The sequence below is a fragment of the Cetorhinus maximus genome, chromosome 2 (genome assembly GCF_964194155.1).
Source record: "Cetorhinus maximus chromosome 2, sCetMax3.hap1.1, whole genome shotgun sequence".
In the NCBI taxonomy this organism is placed as follows: Eukaryota; Metazoa; Chordata; class Chondrichthyes; order Lamniformes; family Cetorhinidae; genus Cetorhinus; species Cetorhinus maximus.
Window position 1 is genome coordinate 142,497,980 of NC_135880.1, and position 17,948 is coordinate 142,515,927.

Genomic DNA, 17,948 nt, shown 5'->3' on the forward strand with positions numbered 1-17,948 from the left:
TACTCACCAGTTGTGTACCCTAAGGTAATACAGTGACCTGTACTCAACAGTATTGTACCCCACTGTTGTACAATAACAGACCTGTACCCAACAGTACTGTACCCTAGTGTTGTACAATAACAGACCTGTACATACCAGCACTGTACCCCACTGCTGTACAATAAGAGACCTGTACCCACCATTAATGTACCCCACTATTGTACATTAGCAGACCTGTACCCAACAGCACTGTACCCCAGTGTTGTACAATAACAGACCTGTACATACCAGCACTGTACCCCACTGCTGTACAATAAGAGACCTGTACCCACCATTAATGTACCCCACTATTGTACATTAGCAGACCTGTACCCAACAGCACTGTACCCCAGTGTTGTACAATAACAGACCTGTACCCAACAGCACTGTACCCCAGTGTTGTACAATAACAGACCTGTACCCACCGTTACTACTCTACTCCATCACTGTACAATAACAGACCTGTACCCATCAACATGTACCCCAGCGTTATACTGAGATAGTTGTACCTTCCTGCCCTATCATACTGTGACAGGTATGTACTCTCCATTACTGTACTCTTGTTTGTTGTCCTTTGGGGCACATTGAGGATGTGAATGGTAATCAATCTATCTTTTATTCCTGTTGTAATGGGAAAGCACCACACTTTCCTTTTCATATGATGTCTGCACAACTGAGAAACTGTAAGACTTCATTATTTCTTATTGAACACTTGTTTACTGCGTAGAGGGTGTCACCATTTTAATTACTATTCTCCCCCACCATGAGATGCAACTCCCTAACAGAACCAATGGCACAGCTTGGGATGCATAATGAAGCCTGTTGATTTAAAAAAAGCGATTGTTGCATTTGCTATGAAGCCTGCCTGCTCACTGACCTCTAACCAGGATCCTGTCTTCCATTGTGCTGGGCAAGGCATTCGATTACAAGCTCGGCGGTTCTCCAGGTTTTCTCCAGTGCAGTATTTACTGTGCACTGAACGGTTCCTTCCATCGGTCAGCAGCTGCACACACCGAACAGTGCGGATTTGGTACCCAGAACTCCCACAGGATTTTGTGCAATGTTCCCACTCCTCTGCTATCCAACTGGAAGGGGAAACACCAAATCAAATCAATTTGCAGAGATCCTTGTAATATTCTGAGCATTACCAGAGTACTTTACTGAACAAACAAGGAGATCAGTAATAGGTCACTGGGGATTGTTGAGGGCTTTCAAACCAGTCTAGAAAGAGCTAATGAATTAAAGGTAGTACCTGTAATTGTTTAAGGTAATTTCAGAAATTGATATCGGCACAGTGACTGAATTAATTGGATAGACAATCACAGTGAGGCTTATTTACTCTTATATCTGCTAACATAGTAGGTCAGGGATAAAGAGGTACCTGCTTCCTTATAGACAAAATTCACACATACAACATATTTACACACATTATTCACATACAGTACTTGTACAGACTGCCTAATATCCACACACTGTACTCCCACAGACTGTACTCACATTGACTGTACTCACAGAGACAGTACACTGTGAACACACGCTGGGCAGACTACATCATCCCCACACACTGTACTCATGCAGGCCATATACAATCCATACACACTAGGTACTCAGACTGTATTAGCACACACTATACTCACACACACTCTACACAATACACATACAGTACTCACACACTGTTCACTCTCCACACACACTACACTATATACATACAGTAACACAGAGAGTACACTATATACACACTTTACTCATTCACACAATACAGTATCCACATACAAGGTACACTATCCACACACCATGTACTTTCACACACTGTACTCACAGACTCTATAATATTCATACGCACTGTCCTTGCAAACACTGTACACTATCTACACACACTGTATAGTTAGTATCCACACACACTATCCTCACAGACTGTACACCATCCACACTCATTGTACTCACACAGACTGTATATTATCCATATACATTGTATTCACACCGTAAACTGTCCACACACACTGTACTCACACACACTGTACACTATCCAAACACACTGTACTCACACAACATGAACTATCCACACACATTGTACTCACACAGATTGTACACCATCCACGTACACAGAACTCACACTTGGTAAACTATCCACACAAACTGTACTCACACAGACATTATCCACACACATTGTACTCACAAAGACTACATCATCCACAAACACCGTACTCACACAGTTTGTTAACTATCCAGACACTGTACATTATCCACACAACTGCACTCACACAGACTGTAATATACTACACTCACCTGCACTGTATACTATCCACACAAAGCTCTCATATACACTGCACTCACAGACTGTACTCACACATACTGTACACTGTTACACAGACTGTATATCACCCCCTTACACAGTATTCACACATTGCATACCACCCCCACATGCTGTATTCAGACAGACTGCATATGATCCACACACACTGTACTCACAGAAACAGTAAACCATCTACATACATTGTGCAATATTCCCACAAATTATACCCAGAAAGACCATATACAATCCGCGCACACTACTCACACACACTGTACTAGCACAAACTGTTCACTATTCATAGACAATGTACTCACATACTATACACTATCCACACACACTGTACACTAACCACACACACTACACACACACAGACCGCACATTATCCATACAAGTACACTCACACAGGCTGTACATAGTTAACACATACTGCACACACACGCACTGTGTACTATCCACACCCTGCTCTCATATATACTGTTAACACATACTGCACTTACACAGTCTATACACTGTTAATCCACAGTGGGTCATAACTTCTGAGCTCCAGGGCAGTGCATCTGGGGTGGGTAGGGGGTGGTGGGAGTACCAGAATTGAATTTAAATTTATTCAGTTGCCCTTTTTCTGGCAAGGATGTGTTCAGTAAGTGGAAGGCATTCAAAGGCGAAATTTTGAGAGTGCAGAGTTTGCGTGTTCCTGTCAGGATTAAAGGCAAAGTTAACAGGCATAGGGAACCTTGGTTTTCAAGGGATATTGGCGATCTGGTTAAGAAGAAGAGAGGTGTATAGCAGGTATAGGCAACAAGAAGCAAATGAGGTACTTGTAGAGTATAGAAAATGTAAGAAAATACTAAAAAAGGAAATCAGGAAGGCAAAAAGACATGAGGTTGCTTTGGCAGATAATGTGAAGGTAAACCCGAAGGGTTTCTACAAGTATATTAAGAGTAAAAGGATAGTAAGGGACACAATTGGTCCCCTTGAAGATCAGAGTGGCCGCCTATGTGTGGAGCCTCAAGAGATGGGGGAGATCTTAAACAGTTTTTTTGCATCAGTATTTACTCAGGAAACTGGCATAGTGTATAAGGAAGGAAGGGAAACAAGCAGTAGTTTCATGGAACATATAGAGATTAAAGAGGAGGAGATGCTTGCTGCCTTACAGCGAATAAAGGTAGAGAAATCCCCCGGGCCTGACATGATATTCCCTCGGACCTTGAGGGAGACTAGTGTAGAAATTGCAGGGGCCCTGGCAGAAATATTTAAAATGTCCTTAGCCACAGGTGAGGTGCCGGAGGATTGGAGGGTAGCTCGTGTTGTTCCGTTGTTTAAAAAAGGCTCCAAAAGTAAACCAGGCAATTACAGGCCAGTGAGCCTGACGTCAGTAGTAGGTAAATTATTGGAAGGTGTTCTGAGAGATCGGATATATAATTATTTGGACAGCCAAGGGCTGATTAAGGATAGTCAGCATGGCTTTGTGCGTGGTAGGTCGTGTTTAACGAACCTTGTAGAGTTTTTCGAGGAAGTTACCAAGAAAGTAGATGAAGGAAAGGCTATGGATGTTGTCTACATGGACTTTAGTAAGGCCTTTGACAAGGTCCCACATGGGAGGTTAATTCAGAAGGTTCAGACACTTGGTATCCATGGAGAGGTTGTAAACTGGATTCGAAATTGGCTGTGTGGGAGAACACAGAGAGTGGTAGTGGATGATTGCTTCTCAGACTGGAGGTCTGTGACTAGTGGTGTGTTCAGGGATCTGTACTGGGACCATTGTTGTTTGTTGTCTATATCAATGATTTGGATGATAATGTGGTGAACTGGATCAGCAAGTTTGCTGATGACACTAAGATTGGAGGCGTTGTGGACAGCGAGGAAGGCTTTCAAAGCTTGCAAAAGAGATCTGGACCAACTGGAAAAATGGGCCAGAAAATGGCAGATGGAATTTAATGCAGAAAAGTGTGAGGTGTTACATTTTGGAAGGTCAAACCAAGGTAGGACATAGACAGTAAATGGTAGGGCACTGAGGAGTGCAGAGGAACAAAAGGATCTGGGAGTTCAGATACATAATTCCCTGAAAGTGGCGTCACAGGTAGACAAGGTTGTAAAGAAAGCTTTTGGCATACTGACCTTCATAAATCAAAGTATTGAGTATAGGAGTTGGGATGTTATGGTGAGGTTGTATAAGACATTGGTGAGGCCAACTTTGGAGTATTGTGTGCAGTTCTGGTTGCCTAACTACAGGAAGGATATCAGTAAGATTGAAAGAGTGCAGAGAAGATTTACTAGGATGTTGCCAGGTCTTAAGGAGTTGAGTTACAGGGAAAGATTAAACAGGTTAGGACTTTATTCCTTGGAGCGTAGAAGAATGAGGGGAGATTTGATAGAAGTTTACAAAATTGTGAGGGGTATAGACAGAGTAAATGCGAGTAGGCTCTTTCCACTTAGATTAGGAGAAATAAACACGAGAGGACATAGCTTTGGGGTGAAAGGGGAAAGGTTTAGGGGGAACATTAGGGGGAACTTCTTCACCCAGAGAGTGGTGAGAGTGTGGAACGAGCTACCATCTGACGTGGTAAATGCGGGCTCACTAGTTTTAAGAATAAATTAGATAGATACATGGATGGGAGAGGTCTGGAGGGTTATGGACTAGGCGCAGGTCAATGGGACTAGCGGAATAAAATTTCGGCACAGACTAGAAGGGCCGAATGGCCTGTTTTCTGTGCTGTAGTGTTCTATGGTTCTATGGTGGGATTTGAACCCTTGCCCCCCAGAGTATCAGCCTGGACTTCTGGATTTCCACTGACATTGCCACTTCGCCACCATATTCCCCTATTGGGGTGGAACATAATGCCTTCAGGATTCCATCCAGTTTTTTCAGTGCAATCATTTCTCCAGCAACTGAAGGCAGTCCTCCACTCTCTTACCACATCAGCAGAATACATCTGGAAAAGTTCCTAGCTCTGCCAGGAGTTTCACCCAATACACTCTCAGTGGAACATTTGCCCAGTTGGCAGCTGGTGTGAGCTGCACTGTAGCCTTCTGAATGGTCGCAACCTTCACAGCCTTGCAGGCACTGGTCTCCCATCTAGTCCATGGAAACAATTCCGCTGCCTCCTCCCTGACCCACCCAACCTCCGGGACAGTGTCTGGGTCTTATGTTTGAGCAGACTCAGGATCCACTCGAGTGGACTTGGAGTCTACCCCAGCATCAGCTGAGTAGCCCTTCATAAATGTCAGGGTTTAGACCAGAAGGGTTTGCTGCTGTGAAGGGAGGAGGCTGGGAACCCAGGCTCAGTATGTTGGTCACATTGCATAAAGGGAAGCTGTTTTGTTGCGCTTCCAATGGCACATGCCAACTGTGGCTAGGATTTCAGCTAAGAGGAAATGGGTTGTAAAGAATTTTGACTAGTGATAAACAGTTGTGGAAAACTTCAGAGTTATGTTTCCCAATGGCCTTTACCTCCACTGTTCAGCAACAAAAACTGGAAACTGTAAACCCTTTAGCATTCAGCCGTTTAGCAGTAATGCCAAGAAAAACTGTTAGCCCCCCTTGGCACTATCAGTGTTCAGGAGTACCGTTGGTGCCAAGGAGAAAATTGTTTCCCTGGTTGTATCCAGCCTGATTGAATCCAAAAATTCTCAGAACTAGCTACCATTCAAAAAAAATAGAGAGTGGATTTTCAAGTAGGGAGGTAAATGGAGAAGATGCCAGCAAGAGTTGGTACTTACACAGGCAACGTACATTCTTGCAGGTTACACATCCTGCGGATAGGTTTTGGCTTTTTGTCTGCGTCACAGTAGCTACGATGAACCATTTTATTGTCAGTCTTCCGACGGCATCCATACTTCGTGTACTGAAAACCTAATAACAAAAGTTTAGTCCCTTTTACAAGCAAGCACAACCCGCACTATTGTATTATATATACACATAACCGTACAAAGTAACTTGCTGAATCCTTCCCTCCATCCCTTTCCTCATCTTTTTATTTACTCATTCTCAGGTACTGGGTATCATTGGCAGATCAGCATCTATTGCCCCTCTCAGTTATCCTAAGAAGGCTATGGTGCACCTTCACCTTGAAGTGCTGGGCAGACGTCGGATTGCCACTCTGTGCCCAATTACTTAAGTATTTTTTTCCAGCCTGTCTCGCTTGACCTTCCAACTCAGGCCGGGCAAGTTCCAGGCAGTGAAGTGTGTCCCCAGGGCCAGCTTTAAAGCACAAGAGAGTCAAAGTGAAAAGGCCACACCCCATTTTTTATGGCACTATCTCTGGGGGGGGGGGCGGTCAAGCCTCAGGGATGAGGGTGTTAGGTCTTGGGGGGCGATGGGGAGGGCCTCAGGGATGTGGTCTAGACTTGGTTTGGGTCAGGTCAGGCCTGGGTGGTGTGTTGTGGGGGGAGAGGGTCAAGCCTCTGGGGGGTAGGCCTTGGGGGTGAGTTAGGGGAGGGGTGTGTTGAGCCTTGGAGGGGGGCGGTCAGGTCTGGTTGGACCTGAGGGGGTGGTGGTGGCGTCAGGCTTAGGGGGGAGGTTTGGGCCTTGGGTTGGCTCTGGTCAGGCCTGCGGGAAGGGAAGGAGTCCCATGCGGGTGGGGCGAATCCCGTGGGGGGAGTAGTCGATGGGATTGGGGGCAACCCCTGGTGGGAATCAGCAGGGTGGGGGCATCCCGTGGGGCGAGGGGGAATAGTCAAAAGGTAGGGGGTTTGGGGGCAGTCCTATGGGGGTTCTGATTGGGTCTGTATGATAGTTGCACAGAAGTTAGAACAGGCATTAATTCTTCTAACTTTTTCTGGGTAACTATTGGTGTAACCCAGTCGGAACCATCCAAAGTTTGCAATTTAAATCACATTTTCAAATGGTTCCTAACACAGGGCAATTGCCCAGGGGAAGTTTGCACTTCAGGGCAAATGCTGTGCAAATCTTACCTGTGAAGTTCTGAGAGAGGTTCCCCAGTGCATCTTTGGGGTAACCCCAGCCCCCAGTCTGACGCTCGGGAGCTCAGAAGTAACGGCCCATAATCTGAAAGATGGCACCTTCAACAATACAGCATGCCCTCGGTAGTGTTCTGAACTGTCAGCCAGAATTGTGTGCTCAGGTTTCTGGAGTGAGAATTGAATTCACAACCATCTGACTCAGAGATGAGAGCATTTGCTATTGAGACATGGCTAACCGGTATCGCTTTATACTCAAAAATCATCAAAGTAAAAACACTGGTGAGACAGAGATTCATGTTTCACTTCAAGTTTCAGACAGAATTACCTCCACCACATGGTTTGGAGCACTGGGACCAGCTCTTCAAAGCCCATTCAAATGCATGGATATCTTCCTGAAGTACATTATTGTTGCTGATGGTTGGCAAGGAGTCCTCGTGAATAATGTAGTTATAAGTGAGTGTAAATTTTGTGTTATTATTCCGAGGAATAATCTGAAAGAAATGGAAGGTTTAAAAGGACAGTTGCAAAGCCACCATCCATGTTATGTACAGATTGCTGAAGATTCCACATCTAAATATTTGCGGGAATCATTTCGGTCTGACATTTGGAAATTCATCATCATATTTAAAAGTCGCCAAACCAAGCTACTGAGAAATCTTGGGCGCAATTTTACAGCCCCTCCTGCCGGCAGGATTTATCGGTCCTGCTGAAGTCAATGGACTTTTGAACGGCTTGCTGCATTTTCCAACACCGGCCCTGCCGCGACTGGGGGTCCCATTGGCCAGGATTTTACGGTCCCTCCCGCCCGGCAGAACATTACGGTCCCACCGAACTGAATGGAGATATGTAAATAAGTAAAGAGCCATGTAAGGCTCCCCGCATCCAGCAGGGGGAGGCACACTGCAACAGGGCTATAAAATTCCGCCCCTTGTGTTTCTATACTTGTCTCACTATTACCTCTTTTGTCTTCTATGATCATCACTTTTGTCATTTAATCACTCCTGCCCTCCCCACCCTCTTTCCATCCATCATAGATCTTTCTCTTTTGTTATTTCCCAGTTCGCCTTCCCCAGCTCTGTAACTGCTTAGACATTGCTCATCTCCAACATCTTCCAGTTCTGATGAAAGGTCATGGACCTGAAACGTTATCACTGTTTCTTGCTCCGAAGATGCTGCCTGATCTGCTGAGTGTTTCCAACATATTCTATTTTCATCGTTGGGAAATCTACACAGGTAGGGGCTTGATTTGACCGATAGAAAGTGTGCACTCTCTTTCTCTGGGGACAGACCCCACTTAACTATGTCCAGAGAATTTAGGCACAAGTATACAGAACCAAGACTTAGGGACCACCATGTGTGCACAGGAGGAGTATTGGAATTTAACTCACCAAATCCATGCAGCCAACCTTCACAGAGCTTCGTACTGTTTATCAAGCCAGGACCACCCTATCAGGTAGGGGTTTGGCTTGCTGGGTCATTTGGAGCTAAGGGGGAGGAATTTAACCTCAGTAACAGGTTCCCTGTCTCTCCAGGTTCCATTAATGAGCCAGACTGGTTGCTCAATTATTTAGGGTAAATCTTGTGGAATTTGATTCTCTCTGGTTCAGGTAGCGATTTACTGAATCTGTCCCACTTAGTTGCAAACTTCCATACTGAGCCTGCCATCTTGGCACTATCTTCATTGAATCTTATAGCACAGGAGGCCAATCGACCCAAAATTATGACTTTGAACACCTCTATTAAATCTCCCCTAACCTTCTCTGCTCTTAGGCAAACAAACCAGCTTCTCCAGTCCTTCCATGTAACTGAAGTTTTTAATCGCTGGTCCCATTTTTTGTAAATCTCCTCTATACTCTCTTGAAGGCACTTGTCAAGCTTCATAAAGTGTGGTGCTGAGAATTAGACACAATACTCCAGCTGAGGCCTATCCAGTGTTTTGCAAAGTTATGTTTAGCATAACTTCTCTCTGTTCCTACACCCCTTTTAAACATATACAATTCAATTTATATTCTCTCTTCACATTCTTCCTAAAAAATGCATCATTTCACAATTCTCTCTGTTAAATTGTATCTGAGATGTGTCGGCACATTTCATCTGTCTGTTACTCTACCCCTGACTGTTTACTACATTTCTGAGTTTTGTGTCATCTGTACTTTGAAACCATGCCCTGTATACCCAAGTCCAGGTCATTGATATATATATAAGGAAGAGCAGTGATCCTAATACCAACTCCTGCCAGAAAGCACTGTACGTTTTCCTCGATCCTGAAACAACTGTTCACAACTACTTTGCTTTTTGTCTCATAGCCCATTTTATATATGTGCTGCCACTGTCCCTTTAATTCCATGGACTTCAATTTTGCTAACAAGTCTATTATGTGGTACTTTATGAAGCGCCTTTTGAAAGCCACTATCTACAACATCAACTGCATTACCTTCATTAGCTCTCTCTTACTTCATGAAAGGACTCAATCAAGTTAGTCAAAAATGATTTGCTTTCATATAATTCCATGCTTACAGTCATTTATTAACTCACATTGATCTCAGCAACAGTGTTGCATACCTTATCATTAGATAATAGTTACTAGGTGGTCATGAAACAACTGAAAAGCAGAGCTAGGTACCAGGTATAGAGAGTTCCTCATAAGTAGCACAGCATTCATAAATTTTGCAATTTACTACCATCCTCTCAAGAACAATTAAGGATGGGGAACAAATGCTGGCCTTTCCAGCAATGCTCACATCCCCTGAAGAAGTAAAAAAGAAATTACCATCCACAGCATGGATGCACACCATGTCCTGTTGAACAGTGGTTTTAACAGTCTGAAATGTGGATCTCCAGCAACTGCTTACCTTTCTGCAACCTACTCAGGGTGGGCCTGGAGTGCTGATTTTAAGCCAGCCAGCTTCCTGCAGCTTTGCCTCATGTCTCATAGGAACAGAGGATCAGGGGAACAGGAGTAGGCCCCTCAGCCCCTGGCATTCAATCAAATTATGGCTATCTTAACTCCATTTACCTTAGTCTTAGCTCCATTACTTAACAATAATCTATCTATCTCAGTCTTGAAAGCTCCAATTATCCTAACATCCTTGACCTTTTGAGGGACAATGTTCCATATTTTTACCACAATTTGTATAAAAATATGCTTCCCAATTTCTCTCCCAAATGGTCTCACAATAATTTTAAAGTTAAGTCCCCTTGCTCTTGATGCCCCCACTAGATGAAATAGTTGCTCTGAATCTACCTCATCAAACTCTTATGACATTTTAAACACCTTGATCAGATCACCCCTCAATTTTGTACAGTCAAGGGAATACAGGCTAAATCTTTGCAACCTGTCCTCATAATTTAACTTTCTAAGCACCGGTATCAGTCTGGTGAGTCTGTGTTGTGCCTTGGCCAATAACTCAAACTCATAGCTGGGTGAGAGCTTGATGAATCTGCTAAATGGAGTGGCTTGCTAACTAGAATGACAAAGGGAATTTGCTGAGAGTGGGAATTCAGTGCTCAGGAGGATGGAGGTGCTAAGTAATTTATACCAAGGGGCAACGGTAAATAAGGAACTATAAAATAGGCATAATAATTAATTAGATTCGTTGGATAAAATTAAAACTAACGTATCAGAGAATACAAAAATTATAGTGATCCAAATTACATCAAGCAAAAACCTGTTTGCTTCATGTGTCTCAGATAACTTCATATGTAGGAAGTGCCCCCAGTTGCTTTGAGCTTGGGGAACAGGGCGTATGGAAGCCAGGAATTTCCTGAAATGCTCATTCAGGGGGTGGTTACACTGCAGTTGCAGAGTTCAGGAGGATAGTAAGTAGGTGGCCATTTGACAGGATAGCAAGAGGGAGGCAATACAGAAATTTTCTAGAAATATGGCTGTTTCAAACCAGTTATCAGCATTGAATACCAGAATACCAGCTACCACTTGGGCAGGGGGGTGGATCGGTCATGGTGGTGTGATGTGTGCTGGAGTGGGGTGTTGGATGAAGCCTAAAGCACATCCTCGCCACCTTGGAAAAAATGATCATACAGGTGGACACAACGAAGTGTAAAATGAAATAGGGAATTCAGTAGTCAGGGAATAGACATGTATTTCTGCAGCTGCCGATGTGAGTCTTACATGGTATGTTACCTCCCAGGCACCAGGATAAATGACACCACTGAACAGAGCAGAACATTTTGCATGTTGAAACTAATAATATAATTAGGAAAAGGGTTAAGGTCCTACATACAGACTTTCAGGAGTTAGGGAAGAAGTTAAATAGCAGGACATTAGTAATCTCCAGATTACTCCCAGTGTTACACGCCATGTCTGTGGGAACAATAAGATAATACAGGCTAATGTGTAGCTATAGAACTGGTAGAGGAGACAGAGCTTCAGACTCTATGGGTGCTGAGACCAGTTCTGGGACAGTCTCAAGACCTGTATAGTTAGACGGGTTGCACTTCAACTGGACTGACACTAATGTCCTTTTGGGTAATTAACTAGTAGTTGGGGGAGGGTTTAAACTAATTTATCAGGGGGAGGGCACCAGGATGAAGCATTGCAGATGAGATACAAGTTGCACAGAGAACTGACAGAGACAAATGACATTTGAATAAAGAGTAGTTCAGAAACAGGAGGGATCAGACAGGGTGAAATGTGAGGCAGACCAAGATGGGTCTAGACTGCATACACATAAATGGTCAGTGTGGTAAATACGGTTGGTGAACTGCATGTACAAGTAGCCATACATCATTATGATATAGTGACAGTAATGGACACCTAGATCCAACAAGGGAAAGAATGGGCTTTTAATGTTCCTGATTATAAAGTATTCAGGAATGATAGGGAATAAAAAACATGAAGGGGTTGGCAGGTGTAGTGCAAAGATACTGTTGCACTATTGGAAAGAGATGATGTATTTGAGGGTTCAAAGACAGAATCTATGTGGTTAAAATTGAGGAACAATATAGCAATATTACATTTCCTCTTGAGCTCTCCGCCCAAATACAGGTCCAACCTCCACCACGGATAGGGCAAGGAGGCAGCTCCCAAATCCACCCCAGCAGGAAGAAGGGTCAACCCCCTATGCTGTTGGCACCAATATGAACCACGCTGATTGTCCAGTCAACTGAGCCAACCAGCCCCCCAAGGAGTCAGATTTGCTGGAGCAACATACATGTCATAGTCTGGAGCTATGGATTGTGATGGAAGAGGCTCCAATTTCTTTCCATCACATGGTTGATTAGGAATCTCTCCCAATCTTACCACTCCTGCCATTGGCATGTGTTGGAAGGATTTGCAGGTTAATGCTCAACCTGTTCAGCTGCATTTATGACCACACCTTCATTAGCCATCAAGTCCTGGAGTGGGACTTGAAGCCCAGCTCCTGGCTCAGAGACAAGGATGTTACCTATTGTACCATAAGGCTATTACTAATTGATATAAATCAAAAACCACCAAATGGCCAGAAGGGGATAACAGAGCAAATCTTCAGGCAAATAGCAGAAAGATGCAAGAACTTTATAGTGGTAATGGAGGACTTTAATTATCCTATTGTAGGATGGGAAAATAACAGTGTAAAGAGCTGAAGGAATTTCTGAGATGTGTAAAGAGAACTTCCTTGATCAGAATGTATACAGTTCAACAAGGAGGGAAGCAGTGCTGGATCTAATTCTAGGGAAAAAGTGGAACAAATGGAATCTGTTTCAAGGAGGACAGCATTTGATAAAGAGTTATCACAATGTCATTAGGTTTAGAACAGTTATGGAAAGGGACAAGAAAAAAATCATGGGCCAGATTTTCGTGAAGGGAACAAGAAGTAGAAATCAGAAAAGTTCCTGCTCAACAAACCCGTCCCCATTAAGGAGGAACCGAGTCTTTGAAATGATCCTGAAACTGATAACATAAGCAGAGGTTTTGAAAAGATACTTTGAAAAAACAACTGCTCAGCTTGCAACCTCTTTAAAGGGTCAATCAACTACAGCCATTCGTAGCATCAATGTCAGAAACTTTTCTCCGCTTCGTACTTCTTAATCTTGTGTAAATAATACACAAACCACAACGAAGAAATAACTTACTACAAGATATTAGAGATGTCAGTCAAATAACAGCTCTCACTCCCTTGTAAGCTGTCTAAATATTACTCGCTGAGTTGAATGCATTTGTCATTTTTGGAACTTAGCTTAGGATTCATAAGGAGGCAATCTGGAAAAACAAGTGTCTGCTTCTGTTGAAACAGTTGTCAGATGCCTGGCCCCACAATGGAGCTGGCAAAGGCTGGAGTACTGCAAGTGGGGGAGGCAGTGGCGTAGTATTATTGTCACTCGACTAGTACTCCAGATACCTAGGGTAATCCACTGGGGACCCGGGTTAGAATCCCACCATGGCAGATGGTGAAATTTGAATGCAATGAAAATCTGGAATTAAAAGTCTAATGATGACCATAAAATGATTGTCGGAAAAATCCACTAATGCCCTTTAGGGAAGAAAAAATCTGCTGTCCTTACCTGGTCTGGCCTACATGTGACTCTAGATCCACAGCAATGTGGTTGACTCTTAAAATGGCCTAGCAAGCCACTCAGTTCTCAAGGGCAATTAGGGACGAATTTTTAAAAAGTGGGCTCTGAGCCTGGCTCAACCTGGTGAAAATCTGGGCCAAAATGTGAAAATACTCAACTGGAGGAAGGTTAATTTCAATGAGTTGCAAAGGAATCTGGCCCAGGTAGATTAGAATCAAAGACTGGCATGTAAAACACGAAATGAACAATGGTAGGCCTTCAGAGAGGAGATAGTTCAGGTGCAGGAGGAAGGGAGCAATGCAACAAAAAAATAAATCTTATGATAAATATTAGATTCTTGGTTCAGTAGAGAACTAAATGTACCAGGGGCACCTGAAAAGGGAAATAAAAGGAGCAAAGAACGTGTATGAGAATACATTAGAGGATAACATAGAAGGGAACCCAAAGTCTTTATTACATATACATACTAAAAGGACAATCAAAGAAGGTTGAGCTGATCAGGAATCAAAAAGGACAGCTTCTTGTGAAGGCAGAGGGCATGACTGAGGAATTAAATGAGTACTTTGTATCTGTCTTCACTAGAGAAGAGGATTCTCCCAAAACCACATTGAAGGAGGAGATAGGAGATAAAATTGTATATGGTAAAAATAGATAAAAGATAATAGAAAAATAGATACAAGTTTGATAGAGCTCAAAGAAAAAGTCACCTGGTCCATTTGGGATGCATGTTAGATTGCTGAGGGAAGCAACGGTGGAAATTGTGCAGCTACTGGCCACTGCCTTCCAATCTTCCTTAGATATAGGGTGGTGCCAGAAGACTGGAGGATTGCAAATGTCATAACCCAGTTTAAAAAAGCAGTGGGGGATAAACCTGGCATCTACAGGCCAGGCAGTATCACATCAGCAATGCGGAAACTTTTAAAGACAATAATATGAGAGAAAATTAATTGACACTTGCAAAGTTATGGGTTAATGAATAAAAGCCAGCATTGACTTGCTAAAAGCAAATCGTATTTGACTAACTTGATTAATTTCATTGCTAAAGTAACACACAGTGGGTGAGGGTAAAACAGTTGGTGCATGTGGACTTTCGAAAGATGTTTGATGAACTATCACATAAGAAATAAGAGTAGGTCTTGGAGCCCCTTGAGCCTGTGGATCATGGCTGATCTTCTACTTCAGATAGAACTTCCCCTGCTATCCCTATATCCCCTGATTCCCTTAGTATTTACAAAACTATAAATCCCTGACCTGAATAACTCAAATACTGAGTATCCATGAGCATCCACTGCTCTCCAGGGTAGAGCATTCGAAAGGTTTGCAATATTATGAGTGAAGAAATTTCTCCTCATTTCAGTCCTAAATGACTGAAACCTTATTTTGAAGCTGTGACAGCTAGTTCTAAACAAACCTAGTCAGGAGAAAGAGTCTCCCAGCCTCTACCCTGTCAAGCCCTTTAGAATTTTTATGTTTTAATAAGATCACCTCTTATTCTTCTAAACTCTGGGAATATAGACTTCATCTACTCAATCTCTCCTCACAGGAATAAGTTGAGTGAATCTTTGTTGCACTCCCTCTAAGGCAAGTATATCTTTCCTTAGCTAAGGAGACCAAAACAACACAGCACTCCAGGTACGGTCTCACCAAAACTTTGTACAATTGCAATAAGACTTCTTTACTCTTATAAGCCAGTCCTTTTGTAATAAAGGCTGACATACCATTTGTTTTCCTAATTGCTTGCTGTATCTTCATGTTAACTCAACATTCCCCAGTCTCTCACCGTTTAAAATATAGTTTTTTCTATTTTTCCTACCAAAGATAACTTCATATTTGCCCACATTATATTCCATCTGCCACATTCTTGCCCACTCATTTAACCTGCCTAAATTGTTTCGAAGCTTGGTTGAGTCCATTTCACAGTCTATTTTCCCACCGAAGATCAGGATGATCTTGTTGAATGGTGGATCAGCAAACCCATGGGAACAAAGGGCAGTGACTATGGATACAAAATTGACTAAGGAACAGAAAGCAGAGAACAGTGCTAAACAGTTATTTTTCCGATAGGAGGGAGATGTGCAGTGGTATACCCCAAGGATCGGCATTGAGATCACTGCTCTTTGTGATATATATGAGCCACCTATACTTGGGCACACAGTGCATAATTTCAAAGCTTGCAGATGGAACGAAACAGAAATGTACTAAACAGTGGGAAGCATAATAACGGACTTCTGGAGGACTGAACATGGGAGTGGGACAAATTGGATAACTCTTTCTAGGAACTACACAATGGACAGAATGGCCTTATTCTGTTCTGTATCATTCTATGAATCCATAGCCTTCCTGAGATCGAGTACCAAAAACTGAACACAATAGTCCAGATGGGGTCTGACCAAAACTATATGCAACTGAAGAATACTTTTTCCAGGTGGTGATTCAATGCCCTTAAAATAAAGGCCAACATTCCATTGGCCTTTTCACCGCTCAGAGCATCTACCTTCAGCATGGTGGAACAATTTAAACAAGGTAGCTCACATTGTACCAATCACTTTGTGTTTTCAACCACCCCAAACTTCCTCATCATCAACTGTGACCCTAACTAACCATGAGCTCAGCTTTCCGTGCCCTCTCCATCAACAAGGCTGCCAATTTCCATTTCCATAACATTGCCCGTCTTTGCCTTTGCCTCAGTTCATTTGCTTCTGTAAACCTATTCCAATGCTGTCCTGGCCAGCCTCTAGTCTTCCAACCTCAATAAACTTGAGCTCATCCAAAACTCTGCTGCCCACATCACATCTCTCACCAAGTCCCACTCACCCATCCCCCTGTGCTCGCTGGCCTACACTGACTGGCTCCCAATCAGCCAAATGCCTTGTTATAGAATTCCTTATGTTCAAATACCTCCATGGCTTTTCTCCTTCCTATGTCTGTAACTTCCTCCAGCTCTACAATCCTGTGAGGATTCTGTGTTCCTTCAATTCTGACCTCTTGTACATTCCCTCTTCCTTTGCCCCATCATTGGCAACTGTACCTACAGCTTTCTAGGTGCTAAGCTCTAGATTTCCCTCCCTAAACCAGTCTATCTCCCCACCTGGCTCTCTTCCTTTAAGATGCTGCTTAAAACCTACTAACTCTATGACCAAGCTTTTGGTTGCCTGCCCTAGTGTCTCCTTATTTGACTCATTCTAGATGTTTATCTGATTACACTCCACTGGAGCAACTTGGGATGTTTTATCACACTAACTGCATTGAAGAAATGTAAACTGTTACAGCCCAAGAATTAATGTGAAGGAGTTTGGCAAAGAGGTATTGCCACCATAAGGTGGATTCTCCCTCCATGGCATTCAGGGACAGGTTAATATAAACCATAACCCTCTCTGCTCTGAAAATGTATTGCGTAATATGTGAACAACTACTCTGCTAAATCTGAGTCGCTCAAAGGTAAAACACCTTGCATACACAGCTCTCCATCATTGGCCTTCTTGATCTAGAAAACACAGAGGTCTGAAGTGTTTATAACCAACCAGAACTTCCCTCACGTCAATGATTGTCATACAAAAACAGGTCGTATTTATTAGAGGTAGTGTGTGTCGAAGAAAGGAATGTGAGACTCTGTAGTGGCTAAGTTCTACACTGTACTCTCTGTGTGACCAGCTTCTCGTTAGGAGCTGGGGATCAGTGATGTTGTTCTATTATCTCAAGCATCATTTCTGTTTATCTGGAGATCTTGGGGAAGGATAATGTTCAAATATCTGAAGTTCTTAGCCTTGTCAAAAATCTTGTACCAGGGCTGAATAAAATGACAGGAGAGTCACTCACCAGGACCACAACAGGATCATGCAAAGGACCATCTGTATGAAGAGTTTCTATATCATCCTCCAAGGTGTATGCCCACTCTATGCCCAGTTCAATAAAAACCTTTGTCTTGGGTTTGTCCCCTTTGCCATTCAGAATGTAGTGGCCTGTAGCCTGGTTCTTGATAGCTGAGACATAAAATGAAGGTTTTTGTGTGCAAAAATTGATAACAACATATATCAGAAAAGTTATCACAGGACCTCATTTTCTATTTACAACAAAGTTATGCCTGAATTTTATTAAATAATTTGACCTCAGAAATACTGAATGAAAGATATTATGCTATTAAGATATTGGATGGATTAAGGTAATCATTCAATATTATTTTAAAATATGAAGAAAATGTAAC

At 42.9% G+C, this 17,948-nt stretch overlaps 1 protein-coding gene across 2 annotated transcripts in view; it reads right to left on the reverse strand.

The window, feature by feature from the left end:
* The window catches only part of LOC144698292 (A disintegrin and metalloproteinase with thrombospondin motifs 3-like), a 335,384-nt gene that overhangs the window by 14,168 nt on the left and 303,268 nt on the right, over positions 1-17,948 (reverse strand). For both annotated transcript variants that reach the window (XM_078570263.1, XM_078570260.1), the window contains exons 17-20: positions 17,564-17,727; positions 7,560-7,725; positions 6,032-6,164; positions 896-1,103 (exon numbers count right to left, since the gene is read on the reverse strand). In XM_078570263.1, coding sequence (XP_078426389.1) covers positions 896-1,103; positions 6,032-6,164; positions 7,560-7,725; positions 17,564-17,727 — 671 coding nt within the window. The remainder of the gene's footprint in view (positions 1-895; positions 1,104-6,031; positions 6,165-7,559; positions 7,726-17,563; positions 17,728-17,948) is intronic.